Source organism: Thalassophryne amazonica, chromosome 2 (genome assembly GCF_902500255.1).
Source record: "Thalassophryne amazonica chromosome 2, fThaAma1.1, whole genome shotgun sequence".
Classification (NCBI taxonomy): Eukaryota; Metazoa; Chordata; class Actinopteri; order Batrachoidiformes; family Batrachoididae; genus Thalassophryne; species Thalassophryne amazonica.
This window is the reverse complement of record NC_047104.1, coordinates 34,996,519-35,018,161: the sequence shown is the minus strand read 5'-3', so window position 1 is coordinate 35,018,161 and position 21,643 is coordinate 34,996,519. Positions and strand designations below refer to the sequence as shown.

At 40.2% G+C, this 21,643-nt stretch overlaps 1 protein-coding gene across 3 annotated transcripts in view; it reads left to right on the top strand.

Annotated features, from left to right (window-relative positions):
- Positions 1-21,643, top strand: part of muc15 (mucin 15, cell surface associated) — a 71,900-nt gene that overhangs the window by 21,100 nt on the left and 29,157 nt on the right. For 2 of the 3 annotated variants that reach the window (XM_034184850.1, XM_034184841.1), the window contains exon 2: positions 1,271-2,231. In XM_034184850.1, coding sequence (XP_034040741.1) covers positions 1,292-2,231 — 940 coding nt within the window. In that variant the 5' untranslated portion in view covers positions 1,271-1,291. The remainder of the gene's footprint in view (positions 1-1,270; positions 2,232-21,643) is intronic. The other variant, XM_034184858.1, reaches the window with a different exon arrangement.

Here is a 21,643-nt window from a genome sequence, read left to right as displayed (position 1 = left end):
ACAAGATGTGCCACATTGATTTGTGTCACATAGCAAGATGTTCTTAAACCATGCTGCAAGTAAATTATTAGGGAGAAGGTTTACCTGGCAGAGGCTGCAAACAAGTTTCAAAAAAAGAATTTGGTTTTGTTTATAATTTAAATAAAATCACTTTCACATTTTAATTGCCTTTAAGTTAAGCTTAATATGATGCAGGTTGGAAGTGTCCTCCTATATCGGCTCTGAGACCAGTTGGGTAGAACAGGTACAACAGAGGGAGCAGTCAGGTTACCAATGTATATGTAGACTTGGGTTTGATTTCCGGTTATGGTTCCCATATCTGTTGTTGGACAAGACACTTGATCTGTACTGTCTTAGGTCACTCAGCTGTAAATGGGTACCGTTTATAATATAGATATATAGCTATTATAATATAGATGTGTGTGTGTGTGTGTGTGCGCGCACACGTGACTATGGCTTCAATCACGCAGAAACCGAGGAGACCTGACATTTGCTGTTTGGTATGCTTATGTATTTAGGGTAAAGGATGAATGCTGTGAAAACTGAAAGTTGATAGGACACATATTTTTTTGGAGAAATTAGCAATTTTATCTAACCAATAAACAATGGATGCTGTGCTGTAATGTACCATGGGAGGTCATGGTTTTAAGGTTTTAAATGTTGTTAATATGGTTTGTGTTAGTTTAACAGTGTTGTTAGTGTTACTGATTTATTGTGTTTTGTAGCTCAATTTGTTTTATTAGTTTCGATGATGCTGCTCTTAACCATGAGTGGCTTAAGTTTCATGTTGGTACCACGAATGAAATGTTTAGTAGTTTTAATGTCTTCAGCCACTGTCTATGTCAAATTAAAACCACCTGCTTATGACAGTTAAGCATGCATGCTAACTACTTTCTGGACCCGCGCCATTTCACCAGGGGGCAGTACGACATCTTTATATTAAAAGTGTGAGTGTGGTGAGTGATTTTAAGTTCAATATAAGTACATAATTGTAAATATGTTAAAAACTGATGGATGACACAAGAAAATGAAAACACTTATTTCCATTGTGGTCCATGAATCCCTACTGGCAACACGCTAGTATATATATATGTAATATATATATGTCTGTGTGTCTGTGTGGCATTTTTGTACTTCTTACAAATATAAAATTTTCATTTATATTGCTTTTGATTGCTGTTATTATTAATAATAATATTATTAGTAGTAAAACATACTATAATTATCTCAGAGTATAAAATATTGCTTTGTGTTCTTTCTTCTGTTTCAGATCACAATCCAAAGGGCTGAAATGGGAATATATTTAAAAATCACATGTTTTCTCCTGCTTGTCCAAACCGCTCACTTGGCATTGCCCGAAGATTCGACTGACTCCCCGGGACGTACAATTGATAAAATATGGCTCCGTGATCTAGTTGATAGACCAAACAAAAGCCAAAATCAAACCAGTGTAGAAGATAATGGGCCTGGTATTGGGTCAGGCATTGATGAGAGCAGTGGGAGGCCACTGGGCTCCGGAATACAATTAGAGGAAGATGACTATGTGTCAAATCAAGAGGAAGAGACACAACAAACATCTGATGAAACCGTGGCTGCCAGTTTCACAGCACTTCCAACAACCAACACAGGTGGAAAAGCTGAACTGACAAACACTGCCGTTTATTCAAGTGTATCTCCTGCAAATGAGAGTAAAACAAATACGTCAGTGGAAGGGGATCACTTTTATAAATCAACAACTTTGGCAAACTCAGCAACTTCTGCTAATCTGACAACATCTTCAGATAACTCGACAGCACCTTCAGCTAACTCAACAGCACCTTCAGCTAACCTGACAACAACTTCAGCTAACTCGACAGCAACTTCAGCAAATTCAACAGTGACTCTGGCTAACCCAACCACTAATGAAATGATCACACAAATCTCCACCAGCTTTCCAGAGCTTTCCAACCACACAGAGTTTGTGATTCCGAACATCACTACAGAGCGCAACAGTGTGCATGAATCCATAACAGAACCAAATACCGTAACAGTTTTAATCAACAGAACACAATCTAAAACTGCTGCAACGACAGAAGATGCAAATGGAAAAGAGGGATCTTCATCTCCAACAATGTTCTCCAGTGAGACAACAGAAAAGATGCCTGTGAAGACAACTACCGCTGCTCCTACCACAGCAAAAGAAGCTAACTTGACAGACAAAAATGGAGCCTCGGGGGGAAACGCTGAAAGAGGTACAGTGCTGCAGTTTCAGGTGTCATTTTTGTGTCCAGAGAACTGCTTTGTGTCTTACAGCTGGCAGTGTGAAACTGCTTTTCTTACTGACAGTTATAGTGTGGAATAAATACTAAGTTCCCCACATTCTTCTGTAGATGATAACTGCTGTAACACAAGTCCATATTGTTAGATCTCCTAACAAACTTAATTTTTCAGTGACACTGCACTTGTTTCTCATGGCTGTGCATTTCATACGTTGCTTTTTCCACACTTTACTCAACCCGCATTTGCACAATTCCTCTGGCAGAGCACAAATGCACCTTCTTTCAACAGACAGGGTTGGATTAGATTTCAGGTGCTATCGATGTGGCCGCTATGAGTGAAAGGGGTCTATTACTACCACCTTCTCAACAGGACAATGAAACCCTTATTTCAGTTCGAGAGAGGCAAAAAAGCCTTGAAAGAGGTGGTCAGGGATGGAGGTCAAAGACACTTCTGATACTTCAGCACAGGGGCGTGAGATGAGTCTTTGGTGTCGGCCACAAGATTAAAAAGATAGACCTGGAAAAGGTTCTTACCTGAGCCTTTCTACCATCTGGTCTGTCTGCAATTAGACAGGGACTTCCACATCAGTTTTCTGCAAACAACCGTTTGGAACGTAGTGGAGGTTTTCTTTTTTAGGTTTGGTGAGATGGCAGCACATTTACCCACTGTCCTAAATTAGGTAACACTAACTTAAACGTGATAAATTATATCAAAATTCACTTCAACTAGGTAATATAGTATGAAGTACTCATGGGCACGAAGACAGTAAAGGTCTTCGGCAATCTGACATGGACTTCGGACAAATGATAGACCTGTGTGCTTCAAAAGTTGCCACATTTGACCTTTAATTCAGTGACTCACAACACCAGTGGTTCCCAATCTTTTCTGCAGGGTCCCTTTTGCAGATAAGAATATTTTTAAACCACCCCACCAATGCCCATGGACATGTCTTTTGCTTCCAAACTCCACTGGAATTATTTTAAACATTGCAATGTATACAAACTATGGCTTATTAGTGAACTAAACAAAATAATAAAGTGACAAATCACCTTTACAGTGCTTGTCAAACATAATACAGTCAGTCACTGGAAATGCCAGACAAATTTTTTCTTACCAACAACATCAGCCACATCAAGACAAACTTATTCAAAAACAATCTCTGCTACAACAGAACAAATCCTTACAATAAATTACCAAACACATGACACAAAGTAGTTGTCACTTTGAAAATAGGCTAGTCGAAAAAAAAAGTCAGCATTCTACATCTCATTCAACAATCTACACTGTAGATATTGGGCTTATGTGCTTTTCTTTATATTTTTCAGTGAACCAGAAACTAAAATTCCTGAATTTCTGAGTGAGTCTTATTATTTTATGAGGGATGATTGAACAGTTTTGAGCTTGACCAAGAAGAAATCACAGCTGAACAAATGTAATGCTTTATTTTTCCACATAATCTCTATTAAGCCCACACACTTTTTCCAGTGATGCTGCAGTGACTTAATGTCGTTCTCACAGAAGGCCTTATCCTGAAGCTCAAGGAAGTCTACCGCTGTAGACATGACATCATTATCTATATTAGAATGAAATCCAGTAGGGTGCCTTTTCATGTTTGGAATGACGGAAGTGCGAAGGAGCCCAATCAGGGGAATAAGTGCCGAACATGCATGCTGAACATGTTTGACGCCACATCCATGAATGGCAGCCAGTTTGATGATTAATGTGCGAACCAGATCATTGTCATGGTCAAACAGAACACCTTGTCAGTATTCCACTGTGCTTCTGCTTTATTTTCCCCCACAGCTGTCACAAAAAGAAAGAATAATAGGCCCCATTGATGGTCTGTCCCTTCTGGAGATAATCCACCATTATGATGCCCTCAGCATCATAGAAAATAGAAGTCAAGACCTTTCCAACAGATGAGACAGCTTTGGCTTTCTTCGGTGGGGGAGAACCCATGTTTCCATTGCTTCAATTGTTATTTGGAATGGTGTCAAAGTGACGGACCCAGGTTTTGTTCATGGTCATAAATCATCACATAAAATTATACAGATCTGTCTCAAAAAGCCAAAGATTCTCCCTAAACATCTGGAACCTCATGCATTTCTGATCATCCATGAGAAGCCTTGAGACCCATCATACTGAAATATAATCATTCACAGGTCTTTCATCAGCAGGAGGCCAGCAGGAGTCACTGTGCATGCGGTTGCCAATAGGCCTCACTCCCCGACAGCTAAAGGATTCTCTAGCTACACAGGCCAGAGCTTGGGTTTTAGTTCACTGGTTTGCACCTGCCTCTCATGCCAGAGATCGTGAGTTTGTGTACCAAGGGGAGCAACTGGGGGGAGTCAAACACACAACACAGAGTAAACTGCTACATCACCGAGGACCATTTCATGGATCTTCTGGATCAGATTGATGAAGGTGGCAGTTCTGAATTGTCCTGATCTTGCTCCATCTTCAGTGCCTGTTTTGCCCCTCTTGAATTTGGCTGGCCTGTATTTAACTCTAGCATTAGACGGGGCATCCTCCAGCAATGTCATTCTAGGGTTGAGCCGGATACTCATTTCAGAGTCCCTTTATTTATGCTTTTTTTTTTTTAACTGTTTACTTGCTCTTTGTTTTGTTGGTGATATAAAGTCAGTTGGAAAACTTGGCTCTTACTGAACGCGGTGCTTTTGAGAAGAATACAGTGAACACGGCTGACATTATTTCCCTGTTTGCCATCACTGGATATTTGCATGAATCATCAAGTTCAATTTCAATTTCAATTTATTTTCATTTACATAGCGCCAAATCACAACATAGCTGCCTCAAAGTGCTTCACACAGGTAAGGTCTAAACTTACCAACCTCCAGAGCAACAGTGGTAAGGAAAAACTCCCTCTGAGGAAGAAATCTCAAGCAGACCAGACTCAAAGGGGTGACCCTCTGCTTGGGCCATGCTACAAACATAAATTACAGAACAATTCACAGAACAATTCACGGATGAATATACAAGAAATGCTGTTGGCGCATCAGAAAGACAAAAAATACTGTATAATTTGCCAGCATTAAACAACAAGAAAAACAGAAGAAATACTAAGGTGACTGCCGGCCACTAGCCCTAAACTTCACTAAAAGACCCAGAATTTAGGTAAAGTTGAGGCTGCAGCCTGCTCCAATTACTAATAAAATGAATTAAAAGAGCAAAAAGCGTAAAACAAAACTGTACCAGTATACTAGCCATATGAAAGGGAAAATAAGTGCTTCTTAAGTCTGGACTTGAAAGTCTCCACAGAATCTGACTGTTTTATTGACACAGGGAGATCATTCCACAGAACAGGGGCACGCTAAGAGAAAGCTCTGTGACCCGCAGACTTCTTATTCACCTTAGGGACACAAAGTAGTCCTGCACCCTGAGAACGTAAAGCCCGAGCCGGTACGTAAGGTTTAATTAGGTCAGCTAGGTAGGGAGGTGCCAGGCCATGAATAATTTTATAGGTTAGTAGCAGAACCTTAAAATCTGATCTCACTGGGACGGGAAGCCAGTGAAGGGATGCCAAAATGGGTGTAATGTGGTTGTACTTTCTGGTTTGTGTCAAAAGTCTGGCTGCAGGATTTTGAACCAATTGGAGACCCCTAATGCTAGACTGCGGCAAACCAGAAAATAGAACATTGCAGTAGTCCAATCCAGAAGAGATAAATGCATGGATCAGGGTCTCAACATCAGCCATAGACAGGATGGGACGAATCTTCGCTATATTTCGCAGGTGGAAGAAAGCAGTCCTAGTAATATTTCTAATGTGGAGGCCAAAGGACAATGAAGGATCAAAAATGACCCCAAGGTTCCTCACTCACTCAGCCTAGGCTCAGCATTAACTGGTCAAATTGATGCCGATGTCTCAATGGACCAAGAACCATCATTTCAGTCTTATCAGAGTTTAAAAGTAGGAAGTTTCTAGACATCTAGCTTCTCACTGCTGCAAGGCAATCTTCTAAGGATTTTATGTGAACAAGATTACCAGCAGTTATCGGCATGTACGAGGTCTGTTAGAAAAGTATCCGACCTTTTTATCTTTTTCAAAAACCATATGGATTTGAATCACGTGTGATTGCATCAGCCAAGCTTGAACCTTTGTGCGCATGCGTGAGTTTTTTCACGCCTGTCAGTTGCGTCATTCGCCTGTGAGCAGGCTTTGTGTGAGCAATGGTCCACCCCTCTTGTCGGATTTTTATTGCGAATAAATGTCTGAATGATTTGGAGCTTTGCTGCATCAATTTCTTTCCAGAAAACTGTGAGAGACCTCCAGGTGGACACAATTCGGAAAATTCAGATGGCTTTCAGGGATGATTTTATAGGGATTACACAGATTAAGGAGTGTTCCAGCCGGTTTAAAGACCACCCACAGTTGCTGAGAGCGCGCCGCGCTCTGAGCGCTGATCGACAGGCTGAATCAACCAGATCATTTCCAACGTGAAGGCTTTGTTGATCCGGGACGTCGTCTGACTTACACAAAAATGGCAGGAGACGTGGACATCAGTACTTTTTCGGCACATTCCACTGTTACGGGAGTTTTTTTCATGGAAAGAGAAGCGGAGGGATACGCCACAGAGCCGTTCATGGTGCGGCACAAAACCACCTCCGTGTTGGTCTCACAGGACGGCTTTGAGATGGCTTTCAGACTGCTTTCGGTGGTTTTTCAGTCGTATGACTATCTGAGAAATTGTGGATGAGCCTGGACATGCCAGAACATGTCCTGTGAGGCTTCATCACGGCGTTGTTTTGTGCCATGTGGCACCGCCGCGACGCACGGAATTCCTCCGCACGTCTGTCTCAATGTGCCGAAAAAGTACTGATGTCCACTTCTCCTGCCATTTTTGTGTAAGTCAGACGACGTCCTGGATCAACAAAGCCTTCATGTTGGAAATGATCTGGTTGATTCAGCCTGTCGATCAGCGCTCGGAGTGCGGCACGCTCTCAGAAGCTGTGGGCGGACTTTAAACCAGCTGGAGCACTCCTTAATCTGTGTAATCCCCATAAAATCGTCCCTGAAAGCCATCTGAATTTTCCGAATGGTGTCCACCTGGAGGTCTCTCACAGTTTCTGGAAAAAATTGATGCAGCAAAGCTCCAAATCATTCAGACATTTATTCGCAATAAAAATCCGATGAGAGGGGTCGACCACTGCTCACACAAAGCCTGCTCACAGGCGAATGACGCAACCGACAGGCGTGAAAAAACTCACGCATGCGCACGAAGGTTCAAGCTTGGCTGATGCAATAACACGTGATTCAAATCCATATGGTTTTCGAAAAAAATAAAAAGGTTGGATACTTTTCTAACAGACCTCGTATAACTGAGTATCATCTGCATAGCAGTGAAAGGTAATCCCAAAACTGCGCAATATGTGCCCAAGGGGTGCTATATAAAGGGAGTAAAGCAAGGGGCCTAAGACAGACCCCTGTGGAACCCCAAATTTCATGTCACTAAGGTTAGAGGTAGTGTTACTGTACAAAACACAGTGAGAACGACTGGTCATTTATGACGTCAGCCATGCAAGGGCACTCCCAGTAATCCCAAAATGATTTTCCAGCCTATCAAGTAGAATATGATGATCCACTGTATCAAATGCAGCACTGAGATCTAACAGCAACAGAACCGTAGTGGTGTCCGAATCCATTGTAAGCAGAAGATCATTCACCACTTTAGTGAGAGCCGTCTCTGTGGAATGATATTTTCTAAAAGCAGACTGCAGTGGCTCAAAGAGATTATTCTCAGTAAGATAGTCTACGAGCTGCCGTGAGACCACTTTTTCCAGAATTTTAGAGAAAAATGATAGATTTAATATCGGCCAATAGTTTTTCAATACAGTAGGGTCAAGATTAGGTTTCTTAAGTAATGGTTTAATCACTGCAGATTTGAAACATTTAGGAACAGATCCAGAAGTTAAAGAAAGATGAATAATTTCCAGCACAGTCGGCCCAAGAGTGGGCCACAGGTCCTTAAACAATTTTGTTGGTATAGGATCAAATAAACAGGTTGTGCTTTTTTTGACGTTACGAGTTTTGTTAGCATGCCTAGTGAGATACTATCAAATTCTGTAAATCTAGGTAATATCTCAGTAATGGCGCCCACCTCAATACCAGGGTGTATTGGTTGGGTTAAGGCATGCCGGGATATGTTTAACCTAATGTCTTCTATTTTCTTCTCAAAGTAATCCAGGAAATCTTGTGCTGTAAAAGGAGAGCGAACTACAGGTGTTTGTCCATGCATAAGTGTTGCCACCGGGTCAAACAAGAACTTTGAGTTATGCTTGTTTTTGTTGATCAAATCAGAGTAGTAGGTCCACTTTGTAGCCAATAAAACATGCTTATAGTCTAAGATAGCATCATGCCATGCAAGGTGTAATACTTCTAATTCTGAACGATGCCATTTCCGTTCTAGACCTCTTGCTTTATGCTTGAGGTTACGCAGATAATCATTGAACCAAGGTGACTGTGATTTGGGGGAGCGCGGGTTTAACACAGGTGGTGCAATCATGTTGAATGTAGTTTTGAGCACTGAGTTTAAACTATCCACAAAACTGTCTACTGACTGGGTATTTGTCAAATGTGAAGCTAAGACATCAAGCAGTCTAGTTTTGAGTTCAGTCTTAGTTGAGGAGTTGATGTATCACCGTAATGATATATAAGGTTGTTGTTACACTAAACACGGCAGTGAAACTGTAAACTTAATAAGTGAGTGATCAGACACCACTGATGTAAGAGGCATGATGTCAATATTCGTGACAACAATACCACGTGCGAGAACCAGATCCAGGGTATTTCCACTAATGTGCGATGAATCCCGAATGCATTACCAAAATCCTAATGCATCCACAATTTTCAGAAATGATTTGCAGAAGGGATCAGAAGGCTTATTTATATGAATGTTAAAGTCACCAATGATCAGAATGTTATCTGCACTAGTTGACAAGTTAGAGATGAACGCACCAAATTCATCTAAGATTTCAGAATATGGGCCAGGAGGCCTATATACAGTGACAAAGTAATACGACTGATTTTTATTCTTCTGACCTTGGCAATGCATAATATCCTGAGCAGAGCCCAGAATCAGATGCTCAAACGAGTTATATTTGTAACCCCCAACAGCTAATAAGCTAAACCTAGATTTATAAATAAGAGCAACACCCCCGCCTTGCTTTGCATCACGAGGGATGTCACTAAATGTATATGCTGGTGGGCAGGCCTCATTTAAGGGGAGGACAGCTGTAGGTTTAAGCCAGGTTTCACATAGTTCACACAGATCATTAAAAAAATAAACAGTCTTACAGACCACTTACACACATATACATATATAGCTGAACACACAAAGTAGCCTATATTAATATTTTTATTGAACATGGCTGCATGCAGTATCTGACATATCTGACACTCACTGCAGTTCATAAAAATAAATTGGTCAGTAGAACAATCTCTCTCTCCCTCTCACACAGTCACACACAGACAGTCATGCACACACATACACACATATAGTTGAATGCACAAAGTAGCGTGTATTAATATTTTTATTGAATATGACTGCATGCAGTATCTAACACTTTCTCACTGCAGTTCATAAAAGTAAACTGGTCAGTTGAACAACCTCTCTCTCTCCCTCTCACACAGTCACTCAGTCTCACACACACACACACACACACACACACACACACACACACACACACACACACACACACACACACACACACACACACACACACACACACACACACACACACACACACACACCTTAATCAATATTGTTTAACTTTGTGTGGGAAAAATGCCAAGAACATTAGTAAAAATAAAGAAATTGAAAAAACAAAATCACAGTTTGATCATAAAATTAAAAAGAAAGTTATGTTGAGTATGACAACTCTTGTTCATGCATACTTAGTAGTTCATAATTTCCTTTGACATTGAATCTCAATTCTGAGGCTGTTCTGTTAATCATTCTTACACTTAAGAATATTCATGTTCTGAGTTTATAAAAAAAAAAAATGTTCTGTAAAATAGTTCCTTTACTATTGTGATCAAAAACATTGAATCTCAATTCTGAGGCTGTTCTGTAAATATTCATTCATACACTTAAGAATATTCATGTTCTGAGTTCATAAAAACTTGTTCTGTAAATAGTTCTCTTACTTTTGTGATAAAAACATTGATTTGAATCTCAATTTTGAGGTTGTTGTGTAAATAGTTTTCAAATAAACAATAAATATAGCAACTTCTGATCAATCCATATCAATTTCAGACTTAAAATAATGTACTGATTTAAGCCCCACCCATTTTGATTTAAACCACACCCACTTGCAGTTTAGGCCCCACCCACTACAAGTACAGATACGGATACAGATAGTTTAGATCAAATCAAATCAAATCAATTTTATTTATATAGCGCCAAATCACAACAAACAGCTGCCCCAAGGCGCTTTATAATGTAAGGCAAGGCCATACAGTAATTACAGAAAAACCCCAATGTCAAAACGACCCCCTGTGAGCAAGCACTTGGCGACAGTGGGAAGGAAAAACTCCCTTTTAACAGGAAGAAACCTCCAGCAGAACCAGGCTCAGGGAGGGGCAGTCTTCTGCTGGGACTGGTTGGGGCTGAGGGAGAGAACCAGGAAAAAGACATGCTGTGGAAGAGAGCAGAGATCAATCACTAATGATTAAATGCAGAGTGGTGCATACAGAGCAAAAAGAGAAAGAAACACTCAGTGCATCATGGGAACCCCCCAGCAGTCTAAGTCTATAGCAGCATAACTAAGGGATGGTTCAGGGTCACCTGATCCAGCCCTAACTATAAGCTTTAGCAAAAAGGAAAGTTTTAAGCCTAATCTTAACAGTAGAGAGGGTGTCTGTCTCCCTGATCTGAATTGGGAGCTGGTTCCAGAGGAGAGGAGCCTGAAAGCTGAAGGCTCTGCCTCCCATTCTACTCTTACAAACCCTAGGAACTACAAGTAAGCCTGCAGTCTGAGAGCGAAGCGCTCTATTGGGGTGATATGGTACTATGAGGTCCCTAAGATAAGATGGGACCTGATTATTCAAAACCTTATAAGTAAGAAGAAGAATTTTAAATTCTATTCTAGAATTAACAGGAAGCCAATGAAGAGAGGCCAATATGGATGAGATATGCTCTCTCCTTCTAGTCCCTGTCAGTACTCTAGCTGCAGCATTTTGAATTAACTGAAGGCTTTTCAGGGAACTTTTAGGACAACCTGATAATAATGAATTACAATAGTCCAGCCTAGAGGAAATAAATGCATGAATTAGTTTTTCAGCATCACTCTGAGACAAGACCTTTCTAATTTTAGAGATATTGCGCAAATGCAAAAAAGCAGTCCTACATATTTGTTTAATATGCGCATTGAATGACATATCCTGATCAAAAAAGACTCCAAGATTTTTCACAGTATTACTAGAGGTCAGGATAATGCCATCCAGAGTAAGGATCTGGTTAGACACCAGGTTTCTAAGATTTGTGGGGCCAAGTACAATAACTTCAGTTTTATCTGAGTTTAAAAGCAGGAAATTAGAGGTCATCCATGTCTTTATGTCTGTAAGACAATCCTGCAGTCTTGCTAATCGGTGTGTGTCCTCTGGCTTCATGGATAGATAAAGCTGGGTATCATCTGCGTAACAATGAAAATTTAAGCAATGCTGTCTAATAATACTGCCTAAGGGAAACATGTATAAAGTGAATAAAATTGGTCCTAGCACAGAACCTTGTGGAACTCCATAATTAACCTTAGTCTGTGAAGAAGATTCCCCATTTACATGAACAAATTGTAATCTATTAGATAAATATGATTCAAACCACTGCAGCGCAGTGCCTTTAATACCTATGGCATGCTCTAATCTCTGTAATAAAATTTTATGGTCAACAGTATCAAAAGCAGCACTGAGGTCTAACAGAACAAGCACAGAGATGAGTCCACTGTCTGAGGCCATAAGAAGATCATTTGTAACCTTCACTAATGCTGTTTCTGTACTATGATGAATTCTAAAACCTGACTGAAACTCTTCAAATAGACCATTCCTCTGCAGATGATCAGTTAGCTGTTTTACAACTACCCTTTCAAGAATTTTTGAGAGAAAAGGAAGGTTGGAGATTGGCCTATAATTAGCTAAGATAGCTGCGTCAAGTGATGGCTTTTTAAGTAATGGTTTAATTACTGCCACCTTAAAAGCCTGTGGTACATAGCCAACTAATAAAGATAGATTGATCATATTTAAGATCGAAGCATTAATTATTGGTAGGGCTTCCTTGAGTAGCCTGGTAGGAATGGGGTCTAATAGACATGTTGATAGTTTGGAGGAAGTAACTAATGAAAATAACTCAGACAGAACAATCGGAGAGAAAAAGTCTAACCAAATACCGACATCACTGAAAGCAGCCAAAGATAACGATATGTCTTTGGGATGGTTATGAGTAATTTTTTCTCTAATAGTTAGAATTTTATTAGCAAAGAAAGTCATGAAGTCATTACTAGTTAAAGTTAAAGGAATACTCGGCTCAATAGAGCTCTGACTCTTTGTCAGCCTGGCTACAGTGCTGAAAAGAAACCTGGGGTTGTTCTTATTTTCTTCAATTAGTGATGAGTAGTAAGATGTTCTAGCTTTACGGAGGGCTTTTTTTTTTTTTATAGAGCAACAGACTCTTTTTCCAGGCTAAGTGAAGATCTTCTAAATTAGTGAGACGCCATTTCCTCTCCAACTTACGGGTTATCTGCTTTAAGCTGCGAGTTTGTGAGTCGGAGTCAGGCACTTCTGATTTAAGGCTCTCTTTTTCAGAGGAGCTACAGCATCCAAAGTTGTCTTCAATGAGGATGTAAAACTATTGACGAGATACTCTATCTCACTCACAGAGTTTAGGTAGCTACTCTGCACTGTGTTGGTATATGGCATTAGAGAACATAAAGAAGGAATCATATCCTTAAACCCAGTTACAGCGCTTTCTGAAAGACGTCTAGTGTAATGAAACTTATTCCCCACTGCTGGGTAGTCCATCAGAGTAAATGTAAATGTTATTAAGAAATGATCAGACAGAAGGGGGTTTTCAGGGAATACTGTTAAGTCTTCAATTTCCATACCATAAGTCAGAACAAGATCTAAGATATGATTAAAGTGGTGGGTGGACTCATTTACATTTTGAGCAAAGCCAGTTGAGTCTAATAATAGATTAAATGCAGTGTTGAGGCTGTCATTCTCAGCATCTGTGTGGATGTTAAAATCGCCCACTATAATTATCTTATCTGAGCTAAGCACTAAGTCAGACAAAAGGTCTGAAAATTCACAGAGAAACTCACAGTAACGACCAGGTGGACGATAGATAACAACAAATAAAACTGTTTTTTGGGACTTCCAATTTGGATGGACAAGACTAAGAGTCAAGCTTTCAAATGAATTAAAGCTCTGTCTGAGTTTTGGATTAATTAATAAGCTGGAATGGAAGATTGCTGCTAATCCTCCGCCTCGGCCCGTGCTACGAGCGTTCTGGCAGTTAGTGTGACTCGGGGGTGTTGACTCATTTAAACTAACATATTCATCCTGCTGTAACCAGGTTTCTGTAAGGCAGAATAAATCAATATGTTGATCAATTATTATATCATTTACTAACAGGGACTTAGAAGAGAGAGACCTAATGTTTAATAGACCACATTTAACTGTTTTAGTCTGTGGTGCAGTTGAAGGTGCTATATTATTTTTTCTTTTTGAATTTTTATGCTTAAGTAGATTTTTACTGGTTATTGGTGGTCTGGGAGCAGGCACCGCCTCTACGGGGATGGGGTAATGAGGGGATGGCAGGGGGAGAGAAGCTGCAGAGAGGTGTGTAAGACTACAACTCTGCTTCCTGGTCCCAACCCTGGATAGTCACGGTTTGGAGGATTTAAGAAAATTGGCCAGATTTCTAGAAATGAGAGCCACTCCATCCAAAGTGGGATGGATGCCGTCTCTCCTAACAAGACAAGGTTTTCCCCAGAAGCTTTGCCAATTATCTATGAAGCCCACCTCATTTTTTGGACACCACTCAGACAGCCAGCAATTCAGGGAGAACATGCGGCTAAACATGTCACTCCCAGTCCGATTGGGGAGGGGCCCAGAGAAAACTACAGAGTCCGACATTGTTTTTGCAAAGTTACACACCGATTCAATGTTAATTTTAGTGACCTCCGATTGGCGTAACCAGGTGTCATTACTGCCGACGTGAATTACAATCTTACCAAATTTACGTTTAGCCTTAGCCAGCAGTTTCAAATTTCCTTCGATGTCGCCTGCTCTGGCCCCCGGAAGACAATTGACTATGGTTGCTGGTGTCGCTAACTTCACATTTCTCAAAACAGAGTCGCCTATAACCAGAGTTTGATACTCGGTGGGTGTGTCGCCGAGTGGGGAAAAACGGTTAGAAATGTGAACGGGTTGGCGGTGTACACGGGGCTTCTGTTTAGGGCTACGCTTCCTCCTCACAGTCACCCAGTCGGCCTGCTTTCCCGGCTGCTCGGGATCTGCTGGAAGGGAACTAACGGCAGCTAAGCTACCTTGGTCCGCACCGACTACAGGGGCCTGGCTAGCTGTAGAATTTTCCATGGTGCGGAGCCGAGTCTCCAATTCGCCCAACCTGGCCTCCAAAGCTACGAATAAGCTACACTTATTACAAGTACCATTAATGCTAAAGGAGGCTGAGGAATAACTAAACATTTCACACCCAGAGCAGAAAAGTGTGGGAGAGACAGGAGAAGCCGCCATGGTAAACCGGCTAAGAGCTAGTAGCTGCGCTAAGCTAGCGGATTCCTAAAAACACACAAAGTGAATAATGTGTAAATAATTTAGAGGTGATTCAGCAGAGGGAGTGCTTTAGTTAAGGCACGTGAAGATTACACTGTGAAACAAATCGTTATCTAGATCAATCTAACTGCGCAGATTAAACAGCTAACACATACAGCAAAACACCGCTGTGCTCCGGAACAGGAAGTGATACAATACCACAGTGAGAGCCAACCACCAGTAGAGGCAACAGTCCACAAAGTATCTCCGTTTGTTTGATGGCTGAACAGATACAGATGCAGATAGTGATGTACTCTCATCCCTAGTCATTACCATGTCCTCATGGATGTCCTTCACAGAGTTTAATTTTTTCATGAGATACTGAATCACAGGACACCCCCCAGCTTTGCATGTTTTTTTTCCAATCGGACAGACCCCTACTCACTTCACTGAAATATTGTGTCTGAAACATTGCACCCAGTGAGTCAAAATTTCACACATTCTCAAGATAAATGTTGACTTCTCAGAATTCAAAAGATGAATATCCTCATCCTACTTTGTGTGGGTCAGGCTCAAAACTTCTGAATCAACCCTACATTTTGATATTAGCTTTTTAAATAATAATTAGAATAAAGGCAAAAGGCTAAACTACCACACGGTCACACAGAAAGATGTTTTTTAAAACAACCCTTTCTCAGTTAGCTTGTATTTGGAATTTTAGCTGTCTGATGTTATATCACACCTAAATAGATCCTTGTCATTTGATTGGTGGTTTGTATGTCACATATTGATCATTTGTCCCAGTTGCAATTTTGTTCCGTTTACCATGCAATTGTGGTTCCATACGTTTTTGCAACACTGCATGACGCAATGACCTTAACATAAACACATGACGTATTGCATTTGTGTGCATGTAGCAATCAAGCATTGACGGACCGCACGCTTACACTAGCACTCTCGCAGCCTTTGACATGGCAACGGTGCTTAGTTTAAAAACAAATATGACAGAGTTTGTTTTGGTGACAGACAATTTGAACGAGCTTATTGACGGTGCTCAGTCTTCTAACACACACACACACACAAAACTAATCCAGTACGCTGTAAGCCATCTGGAGGCATTTGCAGTATTTGCTGGGACGTCTCTAGCTGAAGTAGATGTGCTGTTGGATGAAGGTAAAAAAAAAAATGATACACTTGCAAAAACAAACAAACAAACAAACCCCAAAACAAAATAACAGAAGCAAACAAAAAGCAACTGATTTTTACCTCTTTTGAAGGGTTCTAATTAAGGCAGATATGGATCACAAAAATACATAGATAAATAAATAAGTAATTAAATAAATAATTAAATAAATGTCATAATTTTTTAAATGGCAGAACTTCTGGCAAACTTTCACTGAAATATGTCCATTGCATTTATAGGCATCATGTGCAAACATAAGCAATTAGTGTGAAACAGAACCTCTGCCCTCCTCCTTGTAAGGTCTTGAAGGTAATTTTGGGGAACCACTGCCACTGGCAGCCACACATGTCCCAACACTCCCCCCAACCTGCTTAAGTTGGAATCCCACTGACACACGATTGGTGGAGAGTGGAAGCTCATCTAATTGGTTCTCCCGACACATGCACACATTGCGGCTGACTGTCTGCTGAATGCTGCCCGGATTGGTGGTAATAATATGGCCACAAATCTCGAGCAGTCCACACACGTATTGCGCGAGAGCCACTGACATGGCGCACAGCGCACATGCGAATGTCGAACAGCACTTGCGCAGTGTTTGCAGGCGCAAGGATTTCTGTGTGAACACGATGTGGCACTCTCACGGATGTTGAGCGCCACTAACGTGGCTGAAATGACCACACGTTTGCGCACACAGTGCTCAGGATAGATGTGGATTATAACACTGTCATTATGTGAAAGAGGCTGTGAAAACTCCTTTGACTTTAGGCAGAAAAGCACTGTAAATAATAAATAAATAAATATAAAAAAAAAACAAGAAGAAAAGTGTGAACTGCTCATGGACTTACAGAATGATGTTCACTGATGTGCATCTCTCAAGGTCCATTGATGGGGTAGGGGTAGGTGGAGGTGTCCCGTCGAGATGAAGTCAAGATGAACTCTACCATGCAACTGCGCATGTGCCATGGAGCTGTATATAAGAACTAGAGAGCGCACTTCCAGTGCTGCACACTAAATGAAAACGTCCCTTCATGGACAGCGACATGACGTCTCCTAACTGGGCAAAATATTGATGAAACACCCGGATGTTAATGCATTTTCAATGGAGATTCAGAGAAAAATGCTCGCAAAATACGTGTTAAAATGTCATTTTGACCTGGATATCGAGCCAGTAAAATTAAATTACACTAAATTATGTCAGGAAAGTATTAAACTTACTCTGACACACACACACACACACACACACACACACACACACACACACACACACACACACACACACACACACACACACACACACACACACACACACACACACACACACACACACACACTCCCAAATATTAGTGTTGAAAGTTACTGTTCAAGCTGCTGAGCTGAGGCGTCCTGCTGCAGCAGCTGCTGTGTTCAACGCAGCGCAGCTCCTAAAACCATTACAATACACACACACACACACACACACACACACACACACACACACACACACACACACACACACACACACACACACACACACACACACACACACACACACACACACACACACACACATATATATATATATTTTACACAATGATCCTTTATTGACCGAGTTTCATTCATGACGTCAGTGGTGTGGGTACACATCTCTATGTGTGGGTGTGACTGTGAGTGGCACAGCGCAGGTCATTATAATTTCATTATTTTAAGGTGGAAATTTAAAAAAAAAAATCCCCAGTCTTGTCGAACAATTTTAATCACTAACGACAAGTATTTTAACCCTCTGGTGTCCAAGGGCATTTTTTGGACAGTTCACTTGCCTGGCATAAATGTTTTATTATTGCTGTGAGCAACTCTTTTATGTCTCTTTTTTTTTCCAGGACAACCTGTGCTTTCAGAATATATATGCTTTTGTTGTGTTTTCTAAGTGTAATAAAGGTTTACAAACAAAAATAAAGAAAATAGAGAAGCGGAAAATAATTTTCCACACACATTTATTCAAAACAAACAGCAAACTATAATAAACAACTGTTTTGACACTTTATCAAGGTAATTTGAGGTCTTGTGTGACTGTACAACAAAAAGGTTCAAACAATAAATACAAATGCACATTTTGAACAATATATACAAAATGGTCTATGCGTTTTTTTGTCTTCATCTCAACGCAATTTCTGTCTGCTATTACACAAAGGTTACAACACAAAATTCTACTTCTACTCTGTTTTGGACTGTTCTGTGCTGCTCCTAAAGCAGCTTTCACGTGAGATTGTCATTAGAGGCTCTCCGTCTGCTTTCACTGATTGCTGTGGCGCAGGGCGCACTGAGTATGTACTAATAGTATGTACTCATTGGAGCACCCAGGGGCTATTCAAATGGGCCAACTAGTAACAAATCACTCCTGAAAAAAATCTTTGGCTTTTCACGTGAGGTAAATTTGCCCTATGATTGGATTTTGTAAAACCATGTGACGGCGAACCAATTCCGATTGGACACTCACATTGCACACATCATCACACAGCTTCTATGAGGAGTACAAAGATGGCCGATGGCTGGCTCGAAAGTCCGTGGAGTTAACTTTTCAGCAAAAAAAAAAAAAAGTAAGTTTCTATCTCATATCATTAAAAAGTTATTTATAATTTAGTAAAGCTTGGTCTTAGCCGTCGTATACAACGGTGTCAGCCCCTTAACTAGACATTGGTCTAGCAGTGGAAAATATCAACTAGACATAAGAGTTAATGGTCCGTGTCATTGGGCGACGCAGGTACGGCAGCAGGAGACATACATCTGTTTATCATCCAAATATCATGGACAAAGTGACAAAAATAACCAAAACCACTTACTTATGGAAGGAAATATTGTTTCCCTTGTTCCTCCATTTGTGGCTTTGCCAACATGCGCAGCTTTCCGGCATATTCCACCTGTTTCTTGAACTTCTATGCACGCAAATCACTAACTTGCCCGGAATTAAAATGGCGATCATGCCTCTTTGTCTGCACACGGCTCAGCGCTACTGCGTTCTCTAGTCTTATATACAACTGCATGGCATGTGCCTTCACACCTCACCGGTCGAGTTAAGCTACAACATGTATAAATTGTTTTAACAAAATACAGTTTTGAAAAGGGCACACTGTAATTTACCAGTCTGTCATGATTACTTTGGCCATAATAATTGAAATTAACATTAATATCACAATAATTAATAAACATTGTGTACAAGTTCAGAAAGGCCTTAAAATGCTGAAATCAGCACAGTACATTTTCTTGTAGGCTAAAACATATATTTTTTACTGTATAGTTTTTCCTGTGGACCAATATCAACTGAACTTATAGAAAATATCTATATTATAATAGCCAAGTACCTCTGTGTGTGTACGTGTATGGCTTTGATCACGCAGAAACCGAGGAGAGCTGACTTTTGCAATTTAGTATGCTTATGTGATTTGGGTCAAGGTTGAACGCTGTGAAAACGGAAAGTTGATAGGACTAATATTTTTGGAGAAATTAGCAGTTTTAGCTAATCCGTAAACAATGGATGTTGTGCTGCAATGCACCATGGGTGTTTGGGTGTTAAAAATGTTAATATTGTAGTTCATGTTACTTTAACAGTGTTATTAGTGTTACTGATTTATTGTGATTTTGTAAGTCAACTGGTTTAGTCACTTTAGTTATGTTGCCGTTACTATTAGTGAAATGTGTATTGTGTTTGATCTCCACCCTGTTTGTGTTGAAAACTAGAAGCACCTGCATGTGTAAAAACAAACAGGTGTTTGTGCGTGCGTGCAAACAACTTTGATCACGGACAAAGACAGCACAGTTGATTTGGTGTGCTTATGTATTTTGAGTCAAGGATAAACACCACCAAAACAGAAGTCTTCCATGCCCTAATGTCTCTCAGTGGTGAAAATTTGGTGAGAATTTGTGAAGTACTTTTGACTTCAAAGCCTATATAAAGCAAAATCTGGATCTGGATCCAGATCACCTTCAAAAATCCTTCATCCATGGTCTAATATGTATCTGTGTTGAAAATTTTGTCAAAATCCGTGCAGTAGTTTTGACGTAATCCTGCTAATAGTAATCCTTCAAAGCCTATATAAAGTGAAACTTGAACCAAAATCCGGATCACCTCCAAAATTTAGGGGAGTCTTCCATCGTCTAATATCTATCTATGGTGAAAATCTTGTCTAAATCTATGCAGTAGTTTTGATGTAAACAGACAGACAAATAAATAAATAAATGCCAATGATTTTGTTATGTCCTTTTCGGACGTAATAAGTCTAATGCTGCCGGGTCCGGGGTGACTCTTGTGCATGCAGGTTCCATGAGAAAAGTAGTTTTGAAGTAATCCTTCAATGACTATATAAAGGGAAATCTTGATCCAGAATCTGGATCTGGATCACCTCCAATATTCAGTGGAGTTTTCCATGCCCTAATATCTATGTGTGGTGCAAATTTGGTGAGAATCTGTGAGTTTAAAGTAATGCTTCAAAGAGTATTTCAAGGAAAATATTGATCCAGAATCCAGATCCAGATCACCTCCCAAATTCAGTGGAGTCTTCCATGCCCTAATATCTATGTGTGGTACAAAGAGTCTTCCATGACCTAATATGTATCTGTGTTGAAAATCTCTTCAAAGTCCGTGCAGTAGTTTTGACATAATCCTGCTAACAGACACACAGACAGACAAATATGTAAATAAATAAGTAAACACCGATGATGTTATTACATCCTTGGAGGATGTAATAATGATAATAATAATAGTGCGTATACGATAACATCAACAACCTAAACAATTTATAAATACACTAGACAGTAAATTAACATTCAAAATGACATAATAAACAGGAAATAAAAGGGATGAGCTCCTCTTCTAAAAATTATTGAAGTCTAAGGTTTTAAACACATTGTAGACTAATTCCAGCTCATTGTTTAATTTATTACAACCCTTGAAAAAAGTCAGCTAACTTTTACATAAACACTATCTAATCTAGAGCCCATGGATCACCACGGGCAACACGCTAGTAATTAATTTTATGTCCAGTAAAGTCCAAAGTGCATTGAAGTGCAAATAAATTAGGATTTTTGTGATGAACAAGTACTGTGATATTAAAAAAATAGCCTCCAAGTTAAGAATACTTATCTTTTTATAGTGAGTACATTTTACACATTACTACCTTCCGATGAACAATTTATACATTTATTTGCCCGTCAAAATAAGCTAACTTTGTCAAGAGTCATATATTCAGTGCGCACATTGAGTCACAGAGACTACGTGGTGAAGGGTAGGAGGTGCCCGCCTGAGGATTTGACGAGGGAGTTTAGCGTGGAAATTTTTTTGTCTGCTCAAAAATCAAGTGACACTGGGGCGCTTCCCCCCCTCTCCCCCCATGCGACTGAGGAAAAGGGACAGTGAACAGCAGTGAATCTCGCGCTGAACTGCTTGC